General features: G+C 39.9%; 1 protein-coding gene across 3 annotated transcripts in view; it reads right to left on the bottom strand.

The window, feature by feature from the left end:
• Positions 1-13,704, bottom strand: part of unc13bb (unc-13 homolog Bb (C. elegans)) — an 80,757-nt gene that overhangs the window by 42,502 nt on the left and 24,551 nt on the right. For all 3 annotated transcript variants that reach the window (XM_058788569.1, XM_058788570.1, XM_058788572.1), the window contains 3 exons: positions 12,054-12,127; positions 10,456-10,513; positions 9,340-9,553 (listed from right to left, as the gene is read on the bottom strand). In XM_058788569.1, coding sequence (XP_058644552.1) covers positions 9,340-9,553; positions 10,456-10,513; positions 12,054-12,127 — 346 coding nt within the window. The remainder of the gene's footprint in view (positions 1-9,339; positions 9,554-10,455; positions 10,514-12,053; positions 12,128-13,704) is intronic.

Here is a 13,704-nt window from a genome sequence, read left to right as displayed (position 1 = left end):
AGGTTGATTATCTGTAATCTGGATTTCTGTTTTTGTACTCTGCTCTGAGTTAGAATCGACTTCCTTTGATAAAGCATCTCCATGCAAACTAGAATTATTTACAGTAACATCTAGCTTACTCCCCTCAGCAGCAACTGTCTCAACAATATGATCTGAGCTTTTGTCAGCAATATCAGCAGAGACTGGAGTCATGGAGGCTGCTGTTTTTTGTTGATCGGCCAAGGGAATAGAATGCTTGGAATCATCATTCTGTGGTCCTGATTTCTTTTCCTCCATGAAGCCCAAATTTGACAGGCTAAAGCCCACCGTCTTTGATTTATTATCCTCAGTGGCATCCCCTCGAGAGAATAATGATGCAACCTTCAACAGCCCCTCAGTTTCAGATGGTTTGGATGTTGGTCCTGTTTGACTAGGTGAAGGTGTTGAATTAGGCCCACCGAACATGGAAAGAAGACCTTTTCCAGGAGCATCTTTAGAAGCGACTCCAGATAGAAGACCTCCTAATAGTGAAGAAGACTGAGGAGTGGCCTGTTGTGGACTTGATCCACCAAACACAGAAAATAAACCTTTTCCTGGTAACTCATTAAAGGTAGAAGCCCCTGGACTGTTACTCTCGAGTTTAGGCCCTGCATTACCTGCACTGGGCTGTGAACTTGGTCCAGAAAACATAGAAAACAGATTCTTTCCAGGAATTTCCTTTGATCCTGAGGCACCAGGGAAAATACCGCCAAGTATAGACCCAGTTTGAGAAGGAGCATTTTGAGAACCTGACCCAGAAAACATTGACAACAAGCCTGAGGTCACTCCCTCTTTTGGTGGTACAACACCCTGAGCAGAAGAATCCTCCTGGTGTGTCGGTGACTTGCTAGATTCAGGAGATGCCAATCTACCATCAACCGTTGTCAATACTTCTTGTGGGGCTTTTGGTGCTGATACAGTTGGATCACAGCTTGGTGTAACTGGTGTCTCACTTGGCTGAATTATAGCCCCAGTGAGGTTTGCCAAAAGACCTTTACCAGGGGTTTCATTTGATAGCAACCCACTAAGAAGTGAGGAGGGTTGAGAAGAAACTGGCTGTGGAATTTGTTCAGTGATCAAGTCTTTACCTTGTGGCTCCTTTGACTCTTTACTATCAAGGGAAATAGAAGTTGACGCTGAATCTGGTTGTTGTGGGGATTCCTGAAGGCTAGGTGCACTAGACAAGGAGGATATTTTATTTACTGATGGCTCATTTGATGGGACAACAGACTCAGGAGTCAAGCCTTGATGTAATGCTGTTGGGTGACTGGCTATAACAGAGTCCGAAACTAAACCCTTTGCTGGACTGTCTTTAGGTGGTTCCTTTGCAAGGATTGCTCCTTTTGCAGAAGAAGAGACAGATTGTGGTGGAGTTTGTTGGGAGTTAGACCCATCCAACAAAGTAGTACGTTTAACGGTCTGCTCATTAGTAGGGACAGTGCCTGGAACTCTGGTAGTTGGTGGTTGTGGGCTTTGTGCTCCAAACATAGAAAATAAACCTTTTGCTGGACTCTCGGTAGAGCTTGAAGATCCACCTAATATTCCACCAAAAATTGATCCTGCCTGCTGCGAAGGTTGTTGCCCTGAACCACCAAACATAGAAAATAAACTTTTACCCAGGGGCTCTTTTTGTTGCCCAGTCCCTTGGGGTGCAGGCTGTGTGGTAGAGCGTGGTTGTGATGTCTGATTTTGATTAGGGCTACTGAACATAGATAACAGTCCTGTTACTGGTGTATCTTTTGGTGGATCAGTTCCAGATCCAGGTGAAGTCTGCTGAGTGCCAGAACCACTTATCATGGAGAGTAAACCCATGGCTGATGTTTCCTTTGGAGGGACAGTGCCTGGTGTTTGTTTTTGATTACAAGAATCAGGTTGTGTTGAAGACTGCTGTGTACTAGTGCCACTGAACACAGAAAATAAATTCAGACCTTGAGTCTCTTTGGGAGGAGCAGATCCTGGTATGTGCGTTTGACTTGAGGATCCAGATGGTTGTGAAGTCTGTTGAATGTTGGACCCTCCAAACAAAGTCAGGATGTTTTTGCCTAGTGGCTCTTTTGCAGATGCACCATCCATTTTTTCTTGAGGAGAGGCAGATCCAGTTTGAGATGGAGCTTGTTGTTGACTGGAACCACCAAATATGGACAGTAGCCCTTTGCCTTCCTCTTTAGAGGCTGTGGCCCCAGAGAACATATCCCCAACAGAGAAACCAAACAAACCACCAGATTGCTTGGAGGGGGCTTCTGGTTTTGTCTCCCCAGTTGGTGGCATAGTTTGAGATCTCCCTGGCATTGGTACCTTGTTAGCATCAGGGGAAAATATCTGAGATGCTGAGACACTCCTTCCCTGAAATGACTGTGATACACTAGGTAATTCCGACTGACCATCTTGTCCAGAGGCACTTAACGTTTGGTGCTTCTGAATACCTTTAGGAATTGTTTTTGTTTGGCAGCTGTCTTTGTTCACATCATTTAGTACATTAGTTGACTGCAGATGTGAGGGAGAATGTTGCAGATTTGTCTTTGGTGGTGAAGGACTTTCTATGTTAAAAATATCACCTATTGACCCAAAAAGACTAGACTTTCCAGTTTTGTCTTGATTTGTTGTTGAATCTTTTCTGCCAGCAGATGCAGATCCATTTTTCTCTGGTTGTCTAGATACTGACTGAGTAGATTTAGAGGGATCTGACTTTACCTCTTCTATCCCCACTGCAGTCTTGAAAAGGGTTAAAAACCCACCAGACTGCTCAGATGGCTTTCCACCATGTGTATCTACTGGCTGAGAAACCTCTGGAGAGGCCGATTTGGAGGTTACACTTGAGCAGTCTCTTGAAGTTGAAGTAGTAGAACCAACAGATGTTAAAGGAACAGAGGACTGTTGTGACATTGTGGCTTGTCTAGCCAGTTTGGGTTTCTGAGATGAGCTTAAAGTGGATGCACCTTGAGGAGTTGTGGAAGCTGGTGACTGTGTTGGAGATGATACTGAAACACCAGATGTTGTTGAAATTGGTTTGGATGCCAAGTGATTTGTGCTCTCTGACTGAGTTGTTGCACAGGAGGAGTCATCCTTTATGATCTTTGATTTAAGACTATGAAAACTTGTTGAGATCATGTTTTTGGCTTGCTGATCACCAAGTCGAGTTTCAGAGGCTTTAGTAAATTTGCTTTGAATTTGTTCTGTGTATGGAGCATCTTTGGCATTAGGTGACCTTGAGACAGTTCTATTTTTGGTTGATCCTGAATCCGAACTTTTGCCAACAATTGAGGATAGAAAAGAGGATATTTTCTTAATGGGTCGATTGGGCTGCTCCTCTCCAGGCTGTACTCTCTTTCTCCACTCCTCTTCTGAAACATCATCTATATGCTTTACTTGCACTCCAGTGGATGAACGTCGCCTCTGTTGAGGCTGATAGCAGCTGTAGACACCTGTGGTAGGTGAATTTGTGGTTGGGGTAGCACCAAATGAAATGGAAACCTTCTGGGATAGCAGTTCTTTTATTCCTCTGCTATTGAGATTTGCACTGTTGTGGTTGGCACCATGATATGAGAGGTCAACAGCTTCCTGAGAAGGATTCCAGTACCGACAATTGTTTTGGAGCTGTTGTTTTGCATCCATCTTAACCTTGTTAAATTGATAAGTGGAAAAATCTAGAGCTTGCTGTCTTTGATTAAGAATAGAATCCTCAAACATCCGAGAGAAACGCTCTAGGTTCAGATTCATGATTTGGTTACCTTTTCTATAGGCTGCCGACAAGTCAAGTGGTGCAGTCAGAAGTTCAGCTTCACTTTGGTCTTGCCCTGGAATCCAAAAGAGCTCATCTTCATTGTAGAGAGGAATCTTAAAACCACAAACTTTAACCATCTCATTATACAGCCAGGCATTAGGATATAAATCCCCTGTATTTCCCCAATCTTGTTCTGGAGCACATGCATAGACATACTGCCCAGACACATCTGTCAGTAGTGCATAAATGTACTCATAATCAGTGTACACAAAATATCCACAATTTCCATCATCTGCTGGCCACCACATCCCTTGGTCCAAAAGTGAAAGCCATTGCTGATACCACTCTGACTCCTCAAGATACATATGTTCCTCCATATCAATGTTGCTTGTTGAAGAGTAATTCAAATGACTGGGAGATGTAGCTACATTAATATAGCTTCCATTATTCCCAGGTTGACTGCAAATTTCTGATGTGCCTTGATATATATACTGTCCATTAGCCGAGTAAGACAGATGTGGAGGTGTTTCCTCATAATATCCCTCATGATATGAAATACTGTTTAGACTGTAACAACTATCTGCACTAAACGAGTGCCACTTTCCTAATTTAGCATTATTCTTCATGCTCAAATTCAATACACCCTCAAATTCTTGACTACTAATAACATCCAAACTGTTATGGCTATTACACAATCTCTGTCTCATAGAACTATGGTGAATATCTTTAGAATACTCTGGTTGATTATTGCTCTCTTCTTGGTAAGTGTGCAAACTCATCCATGGCTGAGTAGGACAATATTGTTGATTAACATCCATGTCTATCTTATTCAGACACTGAGAAGATTTGTGGATTTGATCACTAGCTATAGTTCCATGTCCATCAGGATAGCAGCCTAATGACTGATCATTCAGCTGTTGCCACAATATAGATTCTTGAATCCATGAGTGTTCATCATTGGGACTATGTCCCAATGCATATGAAGAAGAGGCTTGTGGGTAGGCATATTGATCAGATGCACTATGTAAGGATGGATAACTCTGCCTTAAATATTCCTGTGACATTACTGCTTGAGATGGGTAACCAAGAGGGAGGCTACTAAGATTTTCAGTGCTATATGACGTGTTTCTTATTTGGCTTGAGAGCAAAAAGTTTTGTGAGCTATATAAGAGGGGTAAATTACTGGTGCTATTAGATGTGTATGCAGCACAATTCTGTTGTGACCGAGCATAACTTGCTGGAGTCCTCAAATCAAGGCTCTCTGTGTCACAGATGTTTGGCACATTATTTGGGTCAGATACTTTGTCTCTCAGAAGTCCTAAAGAATTGAACTTCAGATGGGATCCTTCCATAACCACATTCTCTGGTTTGGCAGGGGAAATCGCTGTTGTATTCCTGGTTAATATTCCAGATAAGAAACCTTGTTGAGTAGAGGGCTTTTGGTTTTGTAGTGCATGTTGATTCTGAGGAGGTATTTGAGGTAGCTTTCTATTTGATTGACCTTGATGAGTGGAAATCTCTGTTGGTATGTGTTGCTGCTCCTGTTTCTGTTGAAACGAATTCTGGCTGTTTGGAGATACATCTTCAAACGAGGATGTGAGTTTATTGAAAAGACCGGACAAAATTCCTGACTGAGAGGAAGTATCTTGCTTTGCTACAGGAGAACTTTGTTTTGTCACAGCTGACTGCTGCAAACAAGAATGTTCCTTACTTTCCTGTGTAACAGGCAGTGTATTTAGTTCCTGTGACTCAGTGGAGGATGTTTTGAGAAAGGCAGAGAAGAGACCACCTGACTGGGGTTTTTGTTCTTGAGATGGTTGACTTTGTCCCTGAGATGTTTGGCTTTGTCCCATCACATTTATTTTTGGCTGAAGTGGAGTGGACTGATTGTTAGATGCCTGTAATTGTTGTGTTGATTGAGAGACAGAAACATCAGAGGAGGCAAACTTGCAAAGCCCAGACAGAAAGCCATCTTGTTGAGAAGGTCCTTGATGGGATACACTCTGTCTAGGGCCATCTAATATGCCTTTTTCACGTTGGTCTGATTGCTTATTTTGGACTCTGGACTGCTGAAGAAGGTTGCAACTCTGTCCCTCAGCATTATGCTGTACAGGATCTTGACAGGCACTTGCACTTGATGATTTGTGTTGCTCCTGGGAGATCTTTGTGTCAGTGTCTGAAACCTTGTCAGTGGAGGCAAATCTGAAAAGGCCAGATAAAATACTTCCCTGTTGAGGTGGTGCACTTGCAAATGTTGACGGTTGCTGAAAGTCTTTTTGTTGAGGGGGTCTATTTTCTGTGGAGGAAACATTTAATGGCCCTGAGTAAAGAGGATTAGATGCACTTTGTTGGGTGTGAGGTTGGGTTTGATGTATTATTTGAGCAGACTGACTCCTTTGTTGTGACTGATTGAGTTGAGTACTTGTGGTCATATCAACTGTAGAAGCAAATTTCATGATTCCTGAGAGTAAGCCTCCTTGATGTGGTTGATTAGTAGATGCTTGGGCACCTGATGTATCATCAGATGCAGCTGATTTAAACAAACCAGAGAACAGGCCCTGACGTTCATGTTGAGATGCTTTTTGCTCTGTATCATGAGGGACTTCAGATTGCACTTGTTCTTTAGCCGAAGATGGATTCTGATGTTGTATCCTAGGTACATTTTGATTTGACCCTGGAGGCAGTGGAGAGTTCTGAATATTAGGCCTTTGGGCATGGGGAGTAACAGGCTGCAGATCTTCAGTTGGTGCCATCTTAAAAATACTAGAAAACCAGCCTGTTTCTGTGTTCCCCTTAGCAGTTGCCTCAGGTTCTTTATGGTTCTGTGTTGTTGATTTTGCATTGTCATGAACTGAAGATGGAATTACACCTGTAATTTTGTTTGGGGCAGGAAGAGTTTGATCGGTCTTAACTGAGTTTTGTGGCATACTTTTGGATGCACTTGAATCCTCACCAGATGCAAACTTAAACAATCCAGAAAACAGCCCTCCTTCTGCCTTTGGAGGTTGTGGGACAGATACATTGTCAGAAGAGACAAAAGGTTGTTTTGTAAGGGAGGACTGGTCTGAAAGTTTTTCTACCCTAATGTCTTCTGCTGATCTGAAAACAGGAAAAACTGTCTGTGTTTGAGTCTGAGGAGGCACTGGAGGTCCAGGTGAGATTAATGAACTGAGAGATTTCTTAAAAGGACTGAAAAATCCTGACTCTTCAGCAGCTTTGTGTGTTATAGGCTCAGTGTGTGTTTTCTCACTATTTATCTCATTGGAGATATTTTTAAAAGCTTTAGGTTTTTCACCATCAGCGACTTTATATGCATCTGGCATTGTACTGAGTTTTGTATTGCAATTCAAAACTCTGGACTGATCACCTGGCTGCATTTTCTCCGCATAAAAAGTAAAATTTTTGGCTGTTCCATTCACAACACTATCTCCAGTGAAAGTGTTCCCCTTTCCCAACACTGAATTCACAGAAGATGTCTCATTGTGAGCTGTGACAACACTGTATTTGTTGGGCTCATTTCTGATTGGTTGAGTTGAGTGGTCCACCCTTTGCAACTTGGCATCAGATGGCTGGAAAGGCAAAATAGATGGCATTGAAAACTTCCTATCACACTGAGGATCCTGAGTAGGGGATACCACAGCTACTGGTGTGGGACTTGCAGACTTTGGCATGAAGGAAAATAATTTGGATATACCAGAACTAACAGGAACATTACTTGAATTCTCTGATTGTTCAACAGACTCAGAGTCCACTTGTTTTGAGCTGGATACAACTTTATCTGTTAAAGAGCTAAATAATGAACTCATGGCATTCTTCATCCCTGCCACTCCATGGTCAGAAGCACCACTTGAATTTCTTTCTTTGGCATCTATGGGTTTATCTATCACTTCCTTAGAGGTGATACCTTGCTCATCTCCAACAGATTCTGTTTTTGCACTACCCTGAGATGACAGCCTTGATTTGTTAGACTTGGGTAAAGATCCATATTTACTGATCTCCTCTTCTTTTTCAGCTAGATATTCTGATACAGTTTCAACCAGGCACTGCAGCTCATCTATAGGATCGACATATTCATCACTAGGTTCCTCAACAGGAGACAGCATGACCTCTGGAGCCCATCCACCAATTTTACCCTTTCCACTCTTCTTATCACGGTAACCTTGAAGCCTCTCAGTTTGGTTACCATATGTTGAGAAATATCCATAGTGGCTATAATTTTTCCTCTCCTCAGCCCTGAGTGCCTTAGCTAAAGAGGTCATTTCCTCCAACTCCTCCTCAGAGCCAATGGAATACTGTAGCTCATCTGAGCCCTCAGAATCAAAGCCTACATCTTCCCTCTGTCTAGCTGCTTCTTCCTCTTGATATGCAACATAATTCTCCAGTGTGTTTTCTAGCTTATTTTTGGCCCACATTCTTGTTTTGTAGAGTAAGCCATTTTTGTATGGTTTCAGGCATGGCATCATGTTTTCATCAGCCTCTTCCATTTCTTTCACTTGGCGTAACACAAGCTCGCTTCGTTTTTGACGGAGAAATGCAAGATCGGGTGGGAAATGCTCTGCTCCAACATGCTCCAGCCCTCCTGGGTCCCGGATTTTTTTCCTTCGCCTTCGGTCAATAGTAGCATAGCCTTCTGGGTAAGCGGCATTTAATGATGCATTTTTGTTTTTGATTGGAAACAACTGGTTGATTATGGGATCATGGCAAGCCTTTTCAATATGAACAAGACCATTTTTTCTGTCATGTTCCTCAATCCATGCCTGTTCTTCTCCATCAAGGAACTCACCCAGGGTACTTTTACCCTGTAGTTTGTATTTGACCTCCCAATCCTCCACAACCATGCCTGAATCTACTGGGACAATCCTAACTCTACCCCTATGATTAGGAATTCTAGCAGAGATTAAAAAGGATGGAAGAGGATAAAGAGGAGGGGGAAAGAAAGAGAAAAAAATATGTATTTCAACATAAGAGATAAAAGCTGCTTGAGAGCAAGAACACGATAATAGTGATGCACTAAAGTTGTGAAATGAAACAAAAAAAACAAAATGTAAGCGCATTACCAGAAATGTGAAGTGAAAATTACAGTCCTTACCAAACCATTAAATGCTTTTCACTTCGCTAACAAATAGATTTTTAAATCACCCCCCAAAATTATGGATACAACTGGTGGGAAAATACATAAATTACACACAAATGTCATTTCAACCATAACTTAAATGACCACAAGAAATACAATCTCGGTATTTTTAAAAGGGATCTGATGCAAAAGAATTATCCGGATTAGCTCTGTACTGGGCCACACAAGAGACTCTGATTAACCACAATCTCAGAATACCACATTTCAGTTTCTTTCTCTTACACAAATCACAAGTCTAAAAGACTAGAAATCCGTCCTCAAATTGCACGTTTAAAGTTCAGCATAACAAACAAAGGATAATCTGCAACCATATATATAAATTGCTATTTCACAGCGGAGTTATGGAAATTACCATCCCAGAAACATTACATTCAGAGCTGAAAGTGTTGTAAAACTGGCACAGTTGTAGACGAAGAATGCATAGTACTATATGGATGCATACAGTACTTATAGGAACTGAATGTACCTGCTTGCACGGTGATCCCTATAGTCAAATTCAAAACTGTGCAAAGAGTCAGCACAGGAATCCATGTGCTGCTGAAAGCGCGGCCCCATGGGATACTGGTGAAGTGAAGAGTTGGGCTGGGATGTAGTATGGTAGCGTGGAGGTAAACTACTGCTCGTCTCACTCCTGTAGTCACTGTCTCTATCATCCACCGCACTGTCCAGGTCATCCAAAGCTAGACAGGGAAACATTACAGGTGACTACATAAAATGCCAATCTGTCCTGTTTATATATGCAATGTTAATGTAAATAAAAGATTACTTGAAAGATGTAAAACCCAAATCTAATTGTTGATCATCTAAGTGAAATCAAATGTGTCTCTTTGCAACAAAGTAGCCACATAATACAAACAAGTACAAGGAAGTAAGTGCAGGAGAACTAAAACAAGGAGCTCACAATGTACACAAAGAACACATCATTACTTCAACAAGGTTAAAACTCAAGGAAATTTTGGGAAAAGTGTGCATGAAAATCTCAACACATAAGGGCGCATATGAAAGCATATTTATTTTGAGGGTCCAGGGGGGGTTCCAGGGAATAATCTAGAGCAGGGGTGTTAAACTCAGTTCCTGGAGGGCCACAGCCCTGCACAGTTTAGATGCAACTCTAATTAAACACACCTGATCCAGCTAATCAAGTCATTAAGGCTTATTTGAAAACTACATGGCATGCGTGTTGGAACTAAACTATGCAGCGCTGCGGCCCTCCAGGAACTGAGTTTGACAACCCTGATCTAGAGTAAATGGTTACTACATAAAATCTGAATACACTTTACATACTCTGACTGTCGGCCCATCCAAAATAGTTGCCTGGTGGAATTAAAAATCAAGAGTGAAAGAAGATGTGCAAAAACAGTCATTCACAAAGACTGATGATTGCAATTCTAATGTGAATTCTCTTGTTCTTGATGCTTGAGTGAACATTTGTGAACATATACGCAGTGAACAGACTATAGATTAACATTTATGCTACTCAAAGGTGAGAAGCAGCAGCATGTAAAGTTAAAGGAGTGGAGAGCACAGTGAAGCATCAGGCATGATGCTGAGACTCCATCTAGTGTAGGATGTTGTCACTCACAACATTGAGAGGCAGCACAGGGCAGGGGGCGTCCCGCTACTTCATCCTGTAAGGGAAACTGACACAAGGAGATTGAAAGAAGATGGTAAGCGACAACAAGAAAAAAGTATAATGTACAATTAATAATGAATTACTATTAAAGCAATTAACAACCTCAGTTACTGAACATGCAGATTTCAATAAATAAAATAACCATTAAATAGCATGCAAATCCACAGCAAAACTCACTTCAAACTGTTTGTGTGTGTGTGTGTGTGTGTGTGTGTGTCATGAGACTGGTTAATTTAAGGACTACCTTGATTTGGCTTGATTTTGTGAAAGACATACATTGTACATGGATAAAAGTATCTGCTGTACATAATATCTGATATAAAATATTTGAAAGTTGAAAAGTCCTGTGCTATGACATGCTATACTCCAACAGCAGCAGTAGAGCAATATATGAACAACATATTGCTTCTTTTAAGAAATAATATTCATAGAGATTATGACCTCATATATACAGCCAACGTAGAGACATTTTTTATAATCTCAGATAATTTACCAAAAATCTGAATAATGATTTTAATACAAGGTCCTAGACAAATACCCATGTGTATATTTTATTAATTGATCACAACAATGCACAAAAAAAAAAAACTGCTCAAAACACACACATGCTGACCACATACCAAAGCTGTGACACTAATTATTAAATAAACAAGAGGGAAACAGAAAACAAAATGCGAAAATATGATCAGACCTACATTTATAACTCACAGACTACAACATATTTACCTGCCATGATTTAATATAAGAATTAATAAGTGTCAAAAATAACTGATTAGCCTTGATGAGCAAGATAATGATTAATTTATTGCATCCTACAAAAGGGGTGATTATAACGGTGTTTGAGATATAAATGATATTAACCCATCTCAAATTAGATTAAAGTAATACTATTACATTACAAACTATTACTGACACCTACAGTATAGGGTACTTATTCTTTTAGCTGTCAGGATTTGTGTTTAAAGCAGAAAGTCAAATTGGTATACTCATTAAAATGATCTGAAATAAATCTTTAGTAAAATGTTAAATCGATCATTTAAAATTCTAAATATTCTAAGATCAATATTAACTATCAAGATTTTTCTTTTTCACAAAAACAGCTAGAATCAAAAGTAAAACAAGATATTCAATAATTGGATGTAATATTTTTCTATTCATATAGAAAATTTCTACCTCAAAACTAGTGTTTCAGTAACACAGCTATGAAACTAATATTAGTTTAAAGTTTTTTAAAAACTAACATTAGTTTAAAAAGTTTATAGGTTATGCTCATATTACTCCACATTAACGTATATAATGCTGAGCAATGCTAAAAAGCAATATTGTGCTTCTGGTAAACACTGCCTACACTTCCTTTTTAGATGCAAATTACAACGGCAACTGTAGCCAAACACAATGTAAATGCATTCAGAAAATTGTCATGCAACCTCTTCTCATGTAATTATATGCAATGACAGTCAGTGTAGACTCTTGTTTGCTAACTAAGCCCACATGTACTGAAATATTGAAGGCATGCTATTGTTTAGCTGCACATGCACAGGTCTTACCTCATCATGAATGCCCATAGCATTGATGCGTTCCAGTTTGCCGGTCCAGTATCGAGCCTCATCCTCTGGGATTTCTGCAAAAGTCGTAGAGAGTCATGAGTGTTGCAGTCCAAGACATAAAACCTCATGCAGACCATTTACATGTGCTAAGACGTTATGATTATGTATTCAGACCTTTTAAATGTATAATGAGCTACTTGGCCATGGGACCTTAAAAATAGTCTGCCAGTTCAAAAAACAGGGCATTACTTGACACTTCACTTTAAAAGCAAGTAGAAGTACTTTTACTTATACAACTGAAATTGTTTTCATTGTTTAGTCTGAAAAGAAAAAACATGTTTTCAAACCAAATCTACAGTAAAGCACATTCATAGGCATTTTGAAACCAGATTAAGAAATCTGTTTCATTGTTTGTAGTCTAAACAGCAGAGAAATGTTTGCAAACCAGATCTAAAGCACATTAATACGTAGTTTGAAACCAGATTAAGTCTGGACAATCAGACTCTTGTTTTATAGTCAGTGCCATGACAGCTGCACTGTAAAAAGTAGTTATAAATAAAACTAAATTAACTGTTGTAAATAAAATTACTGAAAATTATTTCAGTCTTTCTACTTAAAAATCCTGTTTAATTTCATTGTTACTTGCCATTTCTTTAAAACAATTTTCACTCAGGAATGGCTAGTAAATTTCACAAATTGTTTTACAGTGTGATATATATTTATTTATTTTTTATTTAATTTTTTTTTGATCAGTGACTACCTTGTCTGAACAATCAAATCCGATTTCATTGCAAAATGGCAGACTGTCAGTCCTGAGGACCAAATATGAAAACAAATTGGAATTGGGTCCAATTGTGTACAAAGCATCAGATACTGTGTGCAGCTCCCTTTGAAGGCATTATGGGATACTGCACGAGGAGAGTAGCTTCAAAGTGCTCGGATAAAACAGTCTGGCTTATGAATGGGATCAATGGCAGGTATCCAGGCCAAGTGTGCCACTTACGAAGGTCGACCTTTCACATCCCAACAACCTGCAGCGAGTTCACTGCCGCATACTTTATTTACAGCCCATAGCTCCACTTACAATGGAGACACAGCTGGCAAAAATGTAATTATTTTTGTTAAGTCTTACACAAAGAGGTTCAAATCAAAGTGATAATTCAACCAGCAAGCGAAAAGCTCAAGCCTACTTTTATATCTCCGCTACATGAATCCTTCTCACACTAGGTTACAGAGAAAAAGCCATTTATCAGGAAATAGTGCCATTCAAGTCTAAAAAGCTTTGTTTGTTTTTACTTGTTAGCATTTAATTGGAAAAATCTACAAAAAATTTTCACTTTTTAACATTATAACACTGTATATGCTGGATAAATCAGCAGTTTTGGAGAGATTTTATAAGAAAGCAAGCAGCTGCCTGAAGGAGATTCACTCAACCCTGATGACATTCAACAAATCAATGGAAATCAAAAGCACCAGAGAGACGGATGGGATTGATCTCAAGCAGCTGCATTTCCAAATAACAGATCAGCAAGCCATTCTTAATGTGGAAGACAAAATAAGAAGTTCTGAAAAATGTCCACGCTGCTCTTTTACATTCAGTTAATGCAGACAGTGATTGGGGACTGTTTTCTTATTTCTTATTTTGTGCTCC

This window comes from Onychostoma macrolepis, chromosome 10 (genome assembly GCF_012432095.1).
Source record: "Onychostoma macrolepis isolate SWU-2019 chromosome 10, ASM1243209v1, whole genome shotgun sequence".
NCBI lineage: Eukaryota > Metazoa > Chordata > Actinopteri > Cypriniformes > Cyprinidae > Onychostoma > Onychostoma macrolepis.
Note: the sequence above shows the minus strand (reverse complement) of the source record. Positions and strands in the feature narration are given on the sequence as shown.